The sequence below is a fragment of the Marmota marmota genome, unplaced genomic scaffold, assembly GCF_001458135.2.
Source record: "Marmota marmota marmota unplaced genomic scaffold, marMar, whole genome shotgun sequence".
In the NCBI taxonomy this organism is placed as follows: domain Eukaryota; kingdom Metazoa; phylum Chordata; class Mammalia; order Rodentia; family Sciuridae; genus Marmota; species Marmota marmota.
The window spans coordinates 10,815,137-10,828,360 of record NW_026000164.1 but is presented as its reverse complement, the minus strand read 5'-3'; the positions used below and the strand labels follow the sequence as shown (position 1 = coordinate 10,828,360).

At 34.5% G+C, this 13,224-nt stretch overlaps 1 protein-coding gene across 11 annotated transcripts in view; it reads right to left on the bottom strand.

Moving 5' to 3' along the window:
* Window positions 1-11,624, bottom strand: part of Braf (B-Raf proto-oncogene, serine/threonine kinase) — a 111,451-nt gene extending 99,827 nt beyond the window's left edge. For 2 of the 11 annotated variants that reach the window (XM_048786825.1, XM_048786824.1), the window contains exon 1: window positions 10,975-11,078. Coding sequence is in view for 8 of the 11 variants with exons in the window: in XM_048786818.1 (XP_048642775.1) it covers window positions 10,975-11,058 (84 nt within the window). In the remaining 3 variants the exon portion in view is untranslated. Of the gene's footprint in view, window positions 1-10,974 lie in introns of all 11 variants that reach the window. The other 9 variants (XR_007341834.1, XM_048786818.1, XM_048786819.1 and 6 more) reach the window with 9 other exon arrangements.
* Between the last annotated feature and the right edge of the window lie 1,600 nt (window positions 11,625-13,224).

The following is a 13,224-nucleotide window of genomic DNA, read 5'->3' as shown; positions in this document are numbered from 1 at the left end:
TATATATATATATAAAAGAGTCCCCTGGGTTCAATCCTCATTACCAGTAAATAAATAACAAACTAATAAATAAGAATAAAATGGGTCAAGGATTTGAATAGACATTTCTCCAAAGAAGATATACAAATGGCTAACATATGAAAAGATGTTCAACATCATTAGTCATTTGGGAACTGTAAACCAAAACCAAACTTAGATACCAATACATTCTTACTAGAATGGTTATAATGAAAACAAACAGAAAATAACAAGGGATGGCGAGGATGTGACAAAACTGGAACTTTCATATATTGGTGGTAGGAATGTAAAATAGTGCAAAGGCTTGGGAAAACTGGCAATTCCTTGAAACTTAAAGAGTTACCATAGGACCCAGCAATTTTAATCCTAGGCATACAACCAAAAGAAATGAAAAACCTATGTCTTCACAAAACCTGTACATGAAAGCTCTCAGTAGAATTATTAATAATAACCAAAAAGTATAAACAGCCCAAGTGTTCATCAATTGAAGAATGGATACAGAAAGTGTTTTATTCATACAATGGAACATTATTTAGCCATCAAATGAAATGAAATACTAATATCTACTACAAGATGGATAAACATTGCAAACATTATGTTAAGCATCCAGTTACAAAAGGCCACGTAGTGTATATGATTCCACTTATTAAAATGTATATAGAGACAAATCCATAGGAACAAATAGTAGATCATATTAGTTTCTAAGGGCTGAAGGGAATGAACACTAATGGATTAAGAATTTCATTCTAAGGGTGATAAAGGTGTTTTGGAGTTAGTAATGATGATGTACAACTTCTTATGAGTATATGAAAAACCACCGAATCATGTATTTTAAGAAAATTAATCTTACGAGAATTATTTTTCAATTAAGATTGGAGGGAAAAAATTCAAAGATCTATTCAATTTTAATGTAATGGGAAAAACAATGAAATAATTTTTTTTAACGATTTAGCTAGTTAAATTTGTTCTTATTAAACTTAATTTCATAACATATGATGAATCTTACAAACTGCCCCCAAACATATGCAATGGACTCCTCTGTATTTCAGAGGAAGCACCTAGCTTCTAGTATTCCTTTTATTGCAAAAACTGATGAAATGCCTGTGCACTGTCCTACAGACTTATGATCAGAAAAGATGTCAAGCATCAGAATGATATGGTGATTGAGAGCACAGATTCTGAAATCAGAATGTCTGACTTCAAACACTGGCTATTTTATTTATTAGTTGTATAACCATGGCCATATTATTATTAAACCTATCTGCGTCTGAGTTTCTTCAAAAATAAGAATAGTAGGAACAACTCAAACGGTGGGTTGAAAATTACATAAGTTACTGTATGCTTAGAATAGGCCTGGTGCATATACCAAGGACTTAATAAATATTAGGGACTATTATTGTCATCAGCTGGCAGGGGACCCAAGTCATTCAACCATACATTTTGAGTTAACTGGAACTCAAGTGTTATAACTAGATATGCAGGGTGATTTCAGAAGCACCACTAATCTGAAGAAAAATTGTCAATACTGGAAAAATTGATTCTAGTTTCTCATTTCAGGAAATGTTAATAAGTACAGTCAACAGGTCTAGGGCTGAGAGTGACCTAACTCTTGTCAATAAGATATAAAGGGAAGACTTACAGGGAATTTTGGAGAAAGAGTTTCCTCTTGGCAAGAACTCGGTATACAACATAATCTTTATTTGCTGCTTTTTCTTTGAGGAGTTTTCTGAGGGAGAGAGACTCAAATCTGCTGTAGTCTTGACCAAAACAACAAAAATAAAAAAGCAGAAAAAACCAAACCAAACAAACAAACAAAAGGACTATAGAGATACAATCCAGTACTAACAACTTTGAATATCAATCTTAGATAATTTACCTCTATGCTTCTTGTTAAGGGAAAATAAAACCTATTTGTTTTCTCAAACTGTTTTTGGAGTTTTCTATTTCTCATAATTAAAAGTACTGATAATTTGTACAGATGTGAATATATTCTTTAATTTTCTGATCTTTCATCTAACATTTCCATCTGTTTTTATTCTGTTTCTGAAATATGTATCTTCCAACATTTATTAATCTGTACACATACACACAAGTCTGTGTGTATACATATATGTTATATATTTTTTTTCGTATAGTAATTTTAGTTTCCAAGAGTTCTGCTACTTTAGTAGCTCTGATGTTAAGTATAGTTGAGTATAGTTATTTACAAATTTTCTTCTAATGTCTGAGTTCCTACCACCGTATTTGCAGTTATCTTTCTGGCTAAAAGTATTTTTCTTAAATATATGGTTGTTCTTTGCTGTCCATTCATACCTTAAAAACTCTTAAAATGCCAATCCTAAGCAAATAAACCTATAGATTCAATGCAATCTTTACCAAAATTCTGATGACATGTTTATAGAAATTAAAAAACAAAACAAAATCCTTTCCGAAATTCATTTGAAATTTCAAGGGACCTGGAATAGCCAAAACATCTTGAAAAAGAACAATGCTAGAGGACTCACACTTCTGATTTCAAAACTTTACTACAAAGTTAGAGATCAAACAATCACAGACACACCAACAGAACAGAGAGCCCAGAAACAGACTCTCCCATATATGGCCAAATTATTTTTGACAAGAGTGCCAAGACTATTCAACTGGAAAAGAATAGCATTCTTGACAAATTATGTTGGGAAATTGGGTATCCATATAAGAAAGAATGAAGCTGGACCTTTACCTTACCCTGTATACAAAAATCAACTCAAAATCGATCAAAGATCAAAACATAAGAGCTAAAATGATAAAACTCTTAGGGGAAAACATAAATGACACTGGATTTGATATTACTTTTTAAGTATCACTGTGCCTCTAAAGGAACAGGCTACAAAAGGAGAACTAGTTAAGATGGCCTTTATCAAAAGTAAATTAGCTTCTGTGTATCAAATGATACTATTAACAGAGTGAAAAAGAAAACCACAGAATGGGAGAAATATCTATGAATCATTTATCTGATAAAGACTGATATCCAGAATGTTAAAAAAAAACTGTTTTGTTAACACAATAACCAATACCCAAACAACACAATTAAAAATGGCAAAAGGCTTAAATACACATTTCCTTAAAGAAGACATACAAATGGCCAATAAGAACATGAAAGGATGGGCTGGGGATATAGCTCAGTTGTTGCACTCTCTTAGATCATAATGGAATGAAATTTAGAAATCAGTGAGAAAATTTAAAAAAAAAAAGCTACTCTAACATCTGGAGACTAAATAATATGCTATTAAATGACACCAATGGATAGAAGAAGAAATCACGGATGAAATTTAAAAATACTTAGATGGATGAAAACAGTAATACAACACATCAAAATCTCTGGGACACTATGAAGGCAATGCTAAGAGAAAAGTTTATTGCATTGAGCTCATCCATTAAAAGAGTAGAAAGTCAACAAATAAATAACCTAACATTACATTTCAAAGGCTCAGAAAAAGAAGAACAAATCAACACCAAAACAGTAGAACATAGGAAATCATTAAAATCAGAGCTGAAATCAATGAATTTGAAACAAAAGAAACAATCCCAAAACATCAACAAAACAAAAAGTTGATTCTTTGGGGAAAAAAAAAAAGTAAAATTGATAAACCCTTAGCCAAGTTAACAAAGAGACAGAAAACTCAAATTACTAAAATTCATGATGAAAAGGAAATAAATATCACAATGGACACTATTGAAATACAGACGATAATCAGACCTATTTTGAAAATTCATACTCTAATAGATAATTTTGAAGACATCAACAAATTTCTAGAGACATATGACCTTCCCAAACTGAAATGGCACACAGAAAATTTAAACAGATCAATTTCAAGCAATGAAACTGAAGATGACATCAAAAGCCTACCAAGAAAAGCCAGAGGGGTTCTCAGCAGAGTTCTACCATAACATTCAAAGAAGAACCAACACCAATCTTCCTCAAATTATCCCAAGAAATAGAAAAGGAGGGAACCCTTCCAAACTCATTCTATGAAGCCAATATCACCTTGATACCAAAACCAGACAAAGACACATCAAAGACAGAAAATCTCAGACCAATATTCCTGATGATCATAGATGCAAAAATACTGGCAAATTAGCATGCAAAAACATATTAAAAAGATAGTGCATCATGATCGAGTAGGGTTCATCCCAGGAATGCAAAGCCTGTTTAACATTAGGAAGTCAATAAACGTAATTTATCACATCAACAGACTTAAAGACAAAAATTACCTGATTATGTCAAAAGATGCAGAAAAAACATTTGACAAAATATAACATCCATTCAAAACACTAAAAAAACTACAAATAGTAGGAACATACCTCAACATTATAAAATCTATACATGCTAAACCTAAGGCCAACATCATTCTAAACAGAGAAAAATTGAAAGCATTCCCTCTAAAAACAGGAATAAGACAGAAATACCCTCTATCACCACTTCTATTCAACATAGTTCTGGAAACTTCTAGCCAGAGCAATTAGACAAAAGAGATACAAATAAAGGGATACAAATAGGAAAAGAGGAATTCAAACTACCCCTATTTGCTGACAACATGATTCTATATTTAGAAGATCCTAAAAACTCCACCAGAAAACTTAACTCATAAGTGAATTTAACAAAGTAGCAGGATATAACATTTACCCTCGTAAATCAATTGTGATCTATACATTGGTTGGTTACGAATCAACTGAAGGAGAAATTAGAAAAACTATCCCAGTTACAAAAGCTTCAAAGAAAATAAAATATGTGGGAATCAATCTAACAAAAGATGTGAAAGACCTCTATAAGGAAAACTACAGAAAGAAATTGGATAAGATATTAGAAGATGCAAAGATCTTCCACGTTCTTGGATAAGCAGAATACAGTCAAAATGGTCATACTACCAAAAGCACTATACAGATTTAATGCAATTCCTACTAAGATTCCAATGAAGTTCTTCATAGAAATAGAAAGAGCAGTCATGAAATTCATTTGGAAAAATAAGAGGCCAGGGGACTGGGGTTATAGCTCACTGGTAGATCACTTGCCTTGCATGCGTGAGGCACTGGGTTTGAACCATAGCACCACATAAAAATAAATAAAGATATTGTATACAACAACAACCAAAAAAAATTTTTAAAAAGAGGGGGCTGGGGTTGTGGCTCAGTGGTAGAGTGCTCGCCTAGCACGCACAAGGCACTGGGTTCGATCCTCAGCACCACATAAATGTAAAATAAAGATATTATGTCCACCTAAAACTAAAAAACAATAAAAAAAAGAGGCCAGAATAGCCAAAGCAATCCTCAGCAAGAAAAGTAATGCAGGAGGCATCACAATACCAGACCTTAAGTTATACTAAATAACTGTAGTATCAAAAACCGTGTGCTGTTGGCACCAAAACAGACATGAAGACCAATGGTACAGTATAGAAAACAAAGAGACAAACCCACATAAATACAGTTATCCCATCCTAGACAAGACACCATTAACATACATTGGAGAAAAGACAGCCTCTTCAACAAATGGTGCTGGGAAAACTGGAAATCCATATGTAACACAATTAAATTAGGACCCTATCTCTCACCCCACCCAAAACTTATCTTTAAGTGAATCAAGAACCTAGGCATGAGACCAGAGACCCACCTACTAGAAGAAAAAGTAGGCCCAAATCTCCATGATGTTGACCTAGGAACTGAATTCCTCAAAAAGACTCTGAAAGTGCAAGAAATAAAATCAAGGATCAATAAATGAGATTGTATCAAACTAAAAAGCTTCTTTACAGCAAAGCAAACAATCAAGAACATGAAGAGAGAGCCTACAGACTGGGAGAAAATATTTGCCTCCTGCACTTCAGATAGAATATTCATCTCTGGGATGTATAAAGAACTCAAAAAAGACTTAACACCAAAAAAACACAAATAATCCAATCAATAAATGGGCAAAGAAACTGAACTGACACTTCACAGAAGACATATAAATGGCCAACAAATATATGAAAAAATGTTTAACATCACTAGTAATTAGAGAAATCCAAATTAAAACTGCATCAAGATTTCACCTCACTCCAGTCAGAATGGCAATTATTGAGAATATAAGGAACAGTAAATGTTGGCGAGGATGTGGGGAAAAAGGTACATTCACACATTGCTGGTGGGACTGCAAATTGGTGCAGCCCCACCAATTTGGAAAGCAGTACTGAGATTCCTCAGAAAATCTGGAATGAAACCACCATTTGATCCGTTATCCTACTTCTCAGCAAATACCCAAAGGACTTAAAATCAGCATACTATAGTGATGTGGACATCAATGTTCATAGCAGCTCAATTCACAATAGCTAAGCTATGGAACCGGGTGTCCTTCAACAGAAGAATAGATAAAGAAAATGTGATACATGTACACAATAGAATATTACTTAGCCATAAGGAAGAATGAAATTATGGCATTTGCTGGTAAATGGATGGAATTGGAGACTATCATGCTAAGTGAAATAAGCCCCAAAACCCAAAGGGTCAATTTTCTCTCTGATATGCAGATGGAGAAGGGATGGGAATGGGGAAAGACAGGAGAATGAATTGAACATATAGCTTTCCTATGTGTTCCCTATGAATACAAGATCAGTGTAACTCCACATCATGTACAACCAAAAGAATGGGAATTTATATTTCATGTATATATGATATCTCAAAATACATTCTACTGTCATGTATAACTAAAAAGAACAAATAAAAACATAAAAAAAGAAGGTAAGGCAGTGCAAGCACTATGTAAAAAGGTATGATAATTTCTTTTAAAAAACTTAAATATAATTATCATATAATCCTGCAATTCTATTTCTTGATATATTTCCAAAACAACTAAAAAGCATTCAGTTATTTTTATACCCATGTTCACAGCAGCATTCTTCATAACAACAAAAGCAACCCAAGTGTCCACTGACAAATGAATGGCTAAACAAAATGTGGCGCGCGCACGCACACACGCACGCGCACGCACACACACACACACACATAATGGAATATTAAAATTGAGACTTCAAAAGGAAGGGAATTTTTAAGCATGCATTATTCATGTTGCAGCAGGGATAAATCATGAAGACATTATGCTAAGTGAAACAAGCCAGTCACAAAAGGACAAATATTGTATGATTCCACCATAGTATTAAAATTCATATAAACAGGAGAATGTTGGTTGCTACAGACTGGAAGGAGAGAAATAGGGAGTTAGTGGTTAATGGATAAAAAGTTTCAGTTTGGGGGCTGGGGCTGGGGCTCAGTGGTAGAGCGCTCACCTAGCATGCGCGAGGCCCTGGGTTAGATCCTCAGCACCACATAAAAATAAACAAATGAAGTAAAGATATAAAAATAAATATTTAAAAAAGTTTCAGTTTGGTATGATAAAGATCTTCTACAGAATTTAGTCATTATTTCTGCATGGGCTGTCATCCAAAAATGCTGTATATTATTTCTTCTTTTTCACATGTATTGATGGTCCTTTTTTTTGCATCCTTTATATATAATTAAGTCTTATTTTTAAAAAAATTTTTTTAAGTTGTTGATTGACCTTTATTTTATTTATTTGTATGTGGTGGTGAGAATCACCCAGTGCCTCATGCATGCTAGGCAAGCGCTCTACCACTGAGCCACAATCCCAGCCCCAAGGCCTTTTTAAAAAATAATATTTTTAGTTGTAGTTGGACACATTACCTTTATTTATTTATTTTTATGTGGTGCTGAGGATGGAACACAGGGCCCCAACATGTGCTAGGCAAGCGCTCTACCGCTGAGCCACAACCCCAGCCCTATAATTAAGTCTTATGAGTGGTCATTATACTTGTAATAAGGTACATTTTCTTGTTTCCAAGTCACAGGCAGATTTTCATATCAGATGGAACTAAAATGTAATTTGCTTATTTATTTAGGTCTTCAATATTCTTTTCATTGTGGGTGGAGTACTGGGGATTGAACTCAGGGGCCATATCTATCACCAGCCCCATTCTGTAATTTATTTAGAGACAGGGACTCACTGAGTCGCTTAGCGCCTTGCTTTTGCTGAGGCTGGCTTTGAACTCGCAATTCTCTAGTTTCAGCTTTCTGAGCTGCTGGAATTATAGGTGTGTGCTAACACACACACCAGTCTTCAATATTCTTAAGAATCTTTCTCTAATAAATCAAGTGAATGAAAATAAATTACCAATCTGTTCTGTGTTTAAAAAAAATCTTCTGGAAATAAATAACGGTAATGTGGTAATGGTAGCACAACACTATGAATGCACTAAAATCACAGAATTCTATACCTAAAAGTGGTTAAAATGGTAAGTTTTCTGGGTATTTCACCCCAATAAAAGGAAAAAAAGAAAACATATTAAGGACTGCTTAAGTGCGGGATTAGAAACCTGTAGAATGGTGGGTGTAGATTTGGTTTTACACTGAAGGGCCTTCAAATACAAGTCTTTTCTCTTGGACTGGTCAGTTTTCCATAGGCAAGAATTCTATAATCTCTAGCCAGGGTCCTCTTCACAGTACATTAAATGTTGTTAAGTACAATGTTCTAGCTCATTTATATGTTCATTGTATGTACCTCTCTTCCCTGACTCAAGCACAGCTAGTTTAAGGCAGAGATTTAGGACCTTTTTAAAAAATTTCTATATCCCCAGGGGCATTCATAGTGTTGTGCTACCATTACCGTGCAAATGTTAGGAGGCACCCAATAAGTATCTGTTGAATGAATGAACCAACTACTTGTGCAGGACTGTATTTTCAGAAACTCCATAAAACTCAAATCCTTAAATTACATGTGTAATCTTATTCTCATTTTATGAGGTAGGACACAGGGAGACTAGGTAAACTGTCTGCAGGAACTAAGGTCCGAATGGGATTAAAAAAGTGGGGTCTGTGTGACCTCACTGGCTCAAGTTAATCATTGTATTTTATGGCCCTTTATGTATGCCTGTGTATATATGTATATATATATACACACACATACATACACATATTTTCATAAACACTAAATATAGCTAAAAATTGTATAGTATAAGAATCTGTTACTTTACCACATGGTAATGTCATAACCCTTGAGTTATGATCTGACATATAATTTGAATATATTACCCAAATTTATGTGTCTAATTCTAAAGAGAAACCAACCAAATAAAATACACCTAGTATATCCACAAATCATGTCAAGAACAATGGTTGAAGAAATTAGAATTATTTAGCCCAACTATGGGTAAGGGTGGAGGGGCACAAAGGCATGACAAAGGTAGAATAAGACCACAGACTTCTGCATTAGATAATTGCCCTCTTTATTAGCAGTGTCACCTTGGGTAAGTCACCATAAGCTTTGTTTATTCACCTGCAAAATGGGGATAACAAAAATACCTACCACCTAGCATCTAGCCTAAAGTAATGATAAGGATTAAACTAACAAATACATTTAACACAGTACTGGGCACACATTAAGTCAAAGTTTTGTTGCTATTAATGATCAATCTTTAAATATTAAAAAGTCTTAAAGAGTATGTGTGTGGAGGAGGAGGTGAATTACTACTATTGAAAGACACGGTTACTGCTGCAAATGTATTATATTTGAGCATGGGGGGAAAGTCCCCAAGACATAGAAATGGGTGTGAGGCAAACTGCTGCTTATAGTCTAACTCTGATTAACAAAGAATTATCGGTTTCACTAGGACTATTTATATCTTCATGACTCCTTTGCTTGGCACCCAAAGTCATCCAAGTAAAAGGGATAGCATGAGATATTAGAAAAAGTAACTAGTATCCAGATAAGAATTCTAGTCCTACCATTGATCCTAACTAGTAGTGTGATGGGGGATAAGCCATAGGAATAGGAGGAAAAGAATAAAACAGTTTATTAGCTGATTGGTATCCAAACTTCCAACATTTATTTTACCCTGTTTAAACTGGGGTTGAGGGTGGTGGCAGGTGGTGCTGGGGATTGAACACAGGACTTGCGTATGCTAGGCCACGGCTCTATCACTGCTACAGCCCTCCATTCTAAGATTTATTTCAGAAATGCACTTTCTCATGAAATAATGAAGGTTTTTCTTTAAAAAAGCAATTATAGTACTAAATTAGAAATTTATTTGGAGTCTTTCAATCTATGCTTTAAAATCCCTGCCATTTGGAGCCAAATGGTAATCTAATCATTTATCATTTAGAGTTATCTTCCTATATGACTAGTGATTACAGCTGAATCACTAGTCATATAGTACTACTGTGAAGTAGCTTTCACAGAGAAAGGCAGTGGAGAGCAATGGTGTGCACTGGGTACTGTAGAACCCGAGTGCCTAGATTCCACAACAGCTGGCTCACTATGGAAGCTGGCTGATTTCTAGAAGGAAACTAAGGTCAAGAAGGCTTATCTGTGATTACAATAGTACCTATTATTTCACAGGATTAAGACTTAACACAACGACTAACTCTCTATATAAATTTACAATCATGATCAAGTCTTGACACAAACTTCAAGGAACTATTAAACAAAAAAAGCTAAAGCAATGTTGGGCTATTTCAAGATGATACAATTTTTTTTTTTTTTTTTCCTATGAGGAAGAAAAACCAATTGTAGGGGCACTTATTCTAGAAAAGATATTTTACAAAATTGCCTCATTTTCCAATATGGTCACTAGTTTTGTTGACAACAAAAACAGTGTGCTTTCTCTCTTTTAAAAATTCTTTATTCAGAGAAATATTTTAAAGTTTAAAGAGGACTTCCTCCTTACTTTTGACATTTTCTAAATTATAAAATAGTGCATGTATATTTTAACAAGTGAAACAAGACTAAGACTATAATAAAGTCAAAGCTAATTCTCTCTTCCAGTATCTATTTCTAATCCCAGACCCTACAAGAATCAAGATCAACACTACAAAACTTTTTACAAATTCATTTATTTTTCCTTTAAAAAATTACTACAAATATGATACTCAAAAGCTTACCTCCAGGTATATTGATGGTGGATTATGCTCCCCACCGAATTTGTCCAGTAGGGCCTCTATATGTTCCTGTGTCAACTTAATCATTTGTTTGATATTCCACACCTAAAAAAAATATATATATTTTAAAAGAATAAAGATAAATAAAGATCATTTAGTATATCCCAGGCCCTCCATCAGAAAGGTAAATGTAAATGTTTAGGGTTGGTATGTAACCTTTAATGTTCCCTTTTGACTCATGTAGAAAACAAATACAATGTATATAAAACATACAAATACACATAAATATTATATAAAACATTTTGACATTTTTCCCACTAAATAACAATGCCTCAAAATTCTTCCCACATTAGTACACCTCTATTTTACTCCTCCTTAATGGCCGAATAAATGTTCATTTTATAATCTTTCTATATTCTAATTTCAATGATCTCCACACTTCAATGGTAACCAGGGGTGAGGTGAACACGATAATTTTAAGAAAATCAATTTCCAGATCCTCAGTTTCCCTCTGTACTGTACTCTCCTTAACTGATTTGCTTAAGGACTAATTCTGGGATGGGGATGTAATTCAGTGACACTGGTGGCCTAGTATGCATGAGGCGCTGAGTTCCATTCCCAGAACTGCAAAAACAAAACAAAACAAAACACACACACTAACCGCCTCCTTCAAAACACAAACCAATGGGCTAGGGATGTGGCTCAAGTGGTAGCGCGCTCGCCTGGCATGCGCGGGGCACTGGGTTCGATCCTCAGCACCACATACAAATAAAATAAAGATGTTGTGTCCACTGAAAACTAAAACAAAATTACATCTTAAAAAACAAAAAAACACAAAAAAAGCAGAACTAGTTCTTCTTGCCCACCTCCCCTATTAAAATCATCATTTAAAAGAAAGGTAAAGTTCTTATCCACCTCAAATACTGCTAAAATGCACTACTCTGAGATGTAAAAACTCCAAAGTATCTCATAAATAGATCATTAAAAGAGGGGAAATTGAAAAGGGGGAAAAGATAAAAATTAAGGGAAACACCTGTTTTATCAATGAAATGGATTTCTGTAAGGTCCCAAGTCTTATTCATTATCTAGCCATTCAGCACAGAATTCAGAAGTCTAAGTAGTTATAACAAAGGCACATATTAACATATTTTTGGGGGTTGGTGGTGGGGGTACTGGGGAATGAACTCAGGGGCACTCAACTATTGAGCCACATTCCCAGCCCTATTTTATATTTTATTTTGAGACAGGGTCTCACTGAGTTGCTTAGTGCCCTTGCAATCCTCCTGTCTCAGCCTCCTGAGCCGCTGGGATTACAAGTGTGCGCCACTGTGCCCGGCAACACATTTGTTTTAAGATAACATAAAAGGGTCAGAACTTTTTTCTTGATGAACGATGTTGTCCAATTTATCTAGTTTCACAGAGAGAACTGGCTTGCAAATTATGTGGCAGTCTTATGTATAAACCAAACATTTCAATCTGAAGTTTTTAAGGTGACCCAAAAGTGTATTTAACATTATAAATGCAATACTCAGTAGAAATTATGGCCTTTTAAACTATTAAAGTTATAATGAAAAGATGTGATGCCAGGAGAGACGGTGTGCACCTGCAGTCTCAACTACTCAGGAGGCTGAGGCAGGAGGATCACTTGAGCCCAGGAATTTGAGGCCAGCCCAGGCAATATATTGAGACCTCATTTAAAATTAAAAAAGTACTATACCTAAAAAAAGAATAAATAAATAAATATTTAAAAAAAATTTTTAAAAGTACAAACGGAAATAAATGAGTAGAGGGTTTAAAAATCCTTTAATAATTAATAATTCCCATACTAGAGTACATTTATGTTATTCCATTTTTATCAACCTCAATGCTTCAATGAATAGTTCTGAACTGCCTTTCTGGGCAAAGATGCAAGTCTTCAATATTTAGGTAAAGGATTCATGGATAGAAGGGTTTTTTTTTCCCCTCCTTCCTATTTCTTCTCTACTCCCACCCTCCCTTTCTTCCTTTTTCAGTCCTGGGAATTGAACACAGGTCCTCACACAGGTTAAGCAAGCATTCCAACGCTGAGCCACAACCCCTACCCCATATATTTAAAATTTTAATAAATATGCCAAATGTCTCTCAAAAGAAGAAATGTCAAAAGCTATACTCCTATTTACATGGTATGAGCCCTCCCCTTTTCTCCACAAACCTTACCAACATTAGGCATTAACAAACTTTCTAAAAGGGACATAAGGAGTTTGGGTTGTTTTA